The 5,390-nt window shown below is 38.6% G+C and overlaps 1 protein-coding gene across 6 annotated transcripts in view; it reads right to left on the bottom strand.

Annotated features, from left to right (window-relative positions):
• Window positions 1-5,390, bottom strand: part of LOC123180881 (phospholipid-transporting ATPase 3) — a 17,678-nt gene that overhangs the window by 3,847 nt on the left and 8,441 nt on the right. For all 6 annotated transcript variants that reach the window (XM_044593055.1, XM_044593056.1, XM_044593060.1 and 3 more), the window contains 10 exons: window positions 3,800-3,884; window positions 3,520-3,597; window positions 3,329-3,445; window positions 2,962-3,117; window positions 2,753-2,857; window positions 2,388-2,530; window positions 2,030-2,131; window positions 1,859-1,922; window positions 1,563-1,775; window positions 73-238 (listed from right to left, as the gene is read on the bottom strand). In XM_044593055.1, the coding sequence (XP_044448990.1) occupies window positions 73-238; window positions 1,563-1,775; window positions 1,859-1,922; window positions 2,030-2,131; window positions 2,388-2,530; window positions 2,753-2,857; window positions 2,962-3,117; window positions 3,329-3,445; window positions 3,520-3,597; window positions 3,800-3,884 (1,229 nt within the window). The remainder of the gene's footprint in view (window positions 1-72; window positions 239-1,562; window positions 1,776-1,858; window positions 1,923-2,029; window positions 2,132-2,387; window positions 2,531-2,752; window positions 2,858-2,961; window positions 3,118-3,328; window positions 3,446-3,519; window positions 3,598-3,799; window positions 3,885-5,390) is intronic.

Here is a 5,390-nt window from a genome sequence, read left to right as displayed (position 1 = left end):
GGGGCTTTTAATATTCCCTTTAAGGAAGAAACAAGCAAATGTTAAAACAATATTACACAATTAAAACCTCACCGTATGCTATATTAATTGCTGTTTCCATTTTATCTCCAGTTAGCACCCAAATTTTTATGCCAGCTGCAGAAAGAGTTTCGATGCAGGCTGGCACCCCTTCTTGCAGTTTGTCTTCAATAGCAGTGCAACCTATCAATATAAGGTCCTTCTCAATCAATTCAGCCACCTGAAAGAAAAATGAGAAGAAAATTATATCACATTATGGCCCAGCAATAGCAGAAAAGATTAACTTCAAATGCTTTTTACAACTCACTGTCCTTAATAATATGACAGAATACACAGATAGTGGTATTCGTGTGACGATTTTCAATAAACTATTTAAACGCTTAATGTTTTAGGGAGAAGGACCAGTCTACTTTGTTCATGATCCTCTTTCCTATCTTGGTACATATACATCGAATTAACTGGATACAGATGTTTTTTCTAAATTATGTATAAATATGTATAAAGTACTAATATTCAATGGCAAGGTAAGATTACAAATTAGCAACAAAAATTATTAAACAACTACTCCCTCCACCCCATAATATAAGAGCGTTTTTAACACTACACAGGCAATAAGACTCGTCTAATTTTTGTCTTTTGAAGAGAAAAGAAACACCCATTAAAAAAATCACTCCTTCTGTCCCTTAAGTAAAGGTTGTCATGGCATACTCGGATTCATGCAGTCCACCGTTTAAAACATTGGCCATCAATATATAGATTAGTATATTGAAATAGTACTAGCAAAGTGCCTGTGCGTTACAACGGACCCAAAAGAGACAGCTACATGTTTGCAGGCTTGAAAAGAAATCACCCAAAATCTGTTCCTCTTATCTGTTTGGATGACATGGGGGACAGATGTGGCTGGCCTAGATGTGGAGTACCTTGCATGCTTTAGATGTAGATCGAATGGTCAGAAATGACGATGGATGGCAGGCACACCATCATCCCCAACCGGGTCTTTTATAGGAGTAGAGAGACGTGCAACAATGGCACTGATTTGGTTTTAAAACAATCTGTTTAAAAACATCTTCTGCTACTACACTATTATAGAAATCACAGAAAGAGTCTTGCATTCAAGAATGAAAATTCAAAAATGACCTATTTGTCAAGTACATTCAATAATTAAACTGATCGCAAAAGAAATTCAACTTTTGATTATACGAAATGCCCAGATCGAATAAATCCAAAATGAGGCTTCCAATATATGACAAAATGCAGAGCTACAGAGAATGTTCCTACATAACAATTATTTCTAAACCACATTACATTTTTTATACATAAACTGCAAAGTGATCACAGGAAATTAATCACATGCCCAGCAGCGCATACAAGACTCAAGTCCATAGTGGATGACAGTAAACCAAGAAGTCAGGCAAGCGATAGAAGGGATTGGAGAGGCAGTAACAGAACTTCAAATCATAAGGACCGCAATTCAGCACATATACTCAATAAAAGAAGATATAATATCAATACTAATAAAATATTCAGAAGATAGTGATGCATGCCTCATCAAGCTTCTTATCGCGGTCACGTAAAGAAGATTTAGCTTGCACGAACTTCTCATTCCAGCTTTTGTATTGGTCCATGCTGAGATCTCGATAAGCAAGGCAAAGTGTACGCAAGCCAGCAGATCCAAATTGCTCTAGATGTTCTCTGCTTGTCTTTTTAATGTCATAATTTCCATCAGCTAAACGTTCATAGATGACATTATCAGCACCCTATGACACAAAAGTTGTGGTATAAGGTTAGTGCAACGATCTGAAAAATGTAAGCTATATCAAGTGTTTGTTTCTTATATTACCTTGCAGTAGAGAACAAGTTTTCCATTTGGAAAGCGGCAAACCACAGATTGGCGCTTCCTTGTACTGTAAGTGCAGCAAAGTGTCAGATCAAAAGAAAAGGACAGCAAAGTGTTTAGTGCAGAATAATGATTTAATCTATCAAATTTCAGTCGGAAATAAATAAAGCAGACCTGTTAAATTCCAAAACATTCAGAATTTCATAGGCAACGTCTTGCATACTACCCATCCTATCAACATGTGATTCACGAACCATTACTGTGGTCGGCGTACGTCTGCAAAAGAGGCATAAAATGTCACCCACCAGGCATTGCCATTCACAAACAAAAGTATTTTAGCTCAACGTTTTGGTGCGAAATGGTAGATACACGTTTTAGTGCGTTTGTTCACTCATTTCAGTCCATATTAAAATATCGAGAACATCTTATATTTGTGAACGGAGGGGCTAACAGAGTACAGAGTCTTTCTATATATCCTGTTTGGAACAAAACCACAAGAGCAATCTAAAACTACATCTAAGGTAAGACTTGCCTATAAAAAAAGAAACCGAAATTCTTTGCTGCAGCCACAAGTGCGGCCTCATCAGGAGAGGCAGCTTGATAAGTGATCTTTTCCGGTGTCTCCTCGCCCTCAGGAAGAACCGTATGACAGATTGCCAGGCATCTGAAGAATTCCTAAAGAGACATAAGAGAAAATAAGGAATGGCTGCTTAGCAATTCACACAATAAAAAGGGAAATCATTAAAAAGGGAACATATGTTTTAAATAATTTTTATATTACAGAAATAGCTCACGGTATGTTAATCAGATTAAAGATGATTATGACCGAAATGAAACCAAAGTTACTGATGGAAGAAAAGAGTAAAAACTATTTCGCAGGTAGTCCAATGTATCTACCATGCAGGCCTCAGGATTAGGTTCATTTCTCCATGCACCACGCATTATTCTAGTGTCGTCGAAGTTGAATCCTTTCTCATGAACTGCAGTGGCTGATCTTTTATCCTAATAAAAGTAAGTAGGCCAAACGTAAGGGCAGCTGTGCATCAATTTTTTCATCACAAATACCACACTTTAACAGCTTAAGTAGCAAGGAAGATACTCGAGACCTCATCATCATCAATTCTGACTCCAGCTCGCTCAGCTCCTCCCTTCTCAATCTCTGTAATGCCAGTTCCATATATTTCCCCGCCAATTGAACATTTAAAGAATTCCATCAAGTTTCTTGTAAGTGTTCCAGTTTTGTCAGAAAATATATACTCAACCTGAACCATTAATGGTGAAAGAGACAAGGTGGGAAAAAATGTCAGAAATGTAAAATTTATTTGCAAGTGCTAAATCTACTGAAATACCACTAAGCATTTAGTTCAATCATGTTGTATTATCAGGGTCTAATAGTAATAGCCAATCTGGAAAGAATAAATTCATCTTGGACAAAATGAAACCATTGAAACAATTTTGGTAAGGGGATATTACCTGCCCAAGTTCCTCATTCAGATTAGAAGTACGGGCCAAAGCTGGGGTGTTGCTCTCAGCATGATACATATTCAGATCATTGTTAATAAACTGTGCGCACTGAATGAATTTGATCATCTGCATATCAAAGGTAATATAAGGTCTGAACGTCCAATAACAGGATGCACTACATGAGAACGAGGACAATATACCTCAATGGACACGTAAAGAGATATGGGGATGATCGTTGAGTACAGAGTTATTAGAGTAAACATGGTTAAAATGGTCACCTGCAGCAGAAGTGCAATTGTATGATATAATCATGCTTGGGGCAAATTATTTGAAAACATAACAAAATAGTACTCCCTCCGTCCGAAAATACTTGTCATCAAAATGGATAAAAAGGGATGTATCTAGAACTAAAATACATCTAGATACATCCCCTTTTATTCATTTTGATGACAAGTATTTTCGGACGGAGGGAGTACATACCACAAGTCTGTTCTTGGGATTAAACTGGTCCTCGACACGCCCACGCAATCCAAGATAGAAGTATTTCTCATTAATGAACACACCACTGTTGATAAAGCCAAATATAAGGTCTATCAGTAGAGTTATATAATCGTTTTTTAGACAAAATGCAAACAGAACATGCACATCATTGCACTAAGATAAACCAGTCATAGTTACAAGGTAACCAAAAGCAATGATTGGTAATCCATAAATAAACTGTGCATCTGCATTATTCTTATGGCATCCCGGCTTAATAGGAATGATAGACTACTCATATCAACAAGGTGCACCTTCTTTCCCGGGAGCCCATCCGAAAGGAACCTCAAAGTTAAGCGTGCTTGGCTTGGAGCAATTTGAGGACAGGTGAACGACTAGGAAGTTGATCCTGGGTGCACACGAGTGTGGACAAAGTGCACAGGAAAGACTAGTGTTGGTCTGTGGGGCCAGTCTAGATCCTACTCCCTCCGTCCGTGAATAAGTGTACATCTAGTTTTTGTTCTAAGTCAAAGTTTTAAAATTTTGACCAACTTTATAGAAAATAGTAGTAACATATATGACATCAAATTGGTATATTATTAAAGTGCATTTCAAAACGGATCTACTGATACTAATTTAGTGCCATAAATGTTTTTACTTTTCTCTAGAAAGTTGGTCAAAGTTTTAAAACTTTGACTTAAGACAAAAGCTAGATGTACACTTATTCGCGGACGGAGGGAGTAGATGGTAGCAGGAACCAGTGGATTAGGCCAGGTCGTTACAATTCTTTTACAATTTTACCATGTGATGATTATAACTTTGATTGTTAACCTGCCAACCTTCAAAGAAATCTGTATGCTGAAAAGAGCTTTTCCCATTCTGTCCATTAAAAAAAAGAGTTCATTCTGTTTGTCCACCCCAAAATCAGGATGCAAGTGGGACGTGTTGTGGACTGCTCACGGTCGCTGGCTCTTACCCGCAAAAGTTATATGGCCAACAAGGCAGATTACCAAGCTTTTATGCGGGCCCGTGGGAGCCGGAAGCCCGCATATGCTCTGAATTTCAATTAACTTAGTTTGCGACTGAGGTGATGCCCTGCCTCACCACAGCACGTGAAGACTTGACTTGCCGATTGCTTTCCGACGAGAGCAACTTGATATACGAAGCTAGCTAAACATGGGGCGTCGACTGGTGATTATTTTCTCTGGCCAACACTTCTTGCCGTGAGCGACCTGTACAAGTTGGTCGATTCTCCTGAACGATCCAGTTCTGGTATTGCTCCGGACTACATGCAGTAACTAGTGAGAAATAGATCATAGATGGTTAGATTGACTGTGAGCTAGCTTGTGCAGCGGCAAGTTGCAAACCAGAAGTCTGAGGCCAACACGGCATGCATGGAGGATATGATCGTGTCTCTTTTGTTATTATGTGGGCTTGCTGCAGATCAGGCAGGTTGACCACGAAAGGTCGCTGCAGTTTGCGAGATTACAGCAACTGCTGCAAGAGTTGTGGGGTGGGTAAGAGGGCTTGCAGACAATTCCTTTCAATAAAATGAAGTCATGTGTTTATCTGCAACCCTCTATGCCACACAAAA

Source organism: Triticum aestivum, chromosome 1D (genome assembly GCF_018294505.1).
Source record: "Triticum aestivum cultivar Chinese Spring chromosome 1D, IWGSC CS RefSeq v2.1, whole genome shotgun sequence".
Classification (NCBI taxonomy): domain Eukaryota; kingdom Viridiplantae; phylum Streptophyta; class Magnoliopsida; order Poales; family Poaceae; genus Triticum; species Triticum aestivum.
Note: the sequence above shows the minus strand (reverse complement) of the source record. Positions and strands in the feature narration are given on the sequence as shown.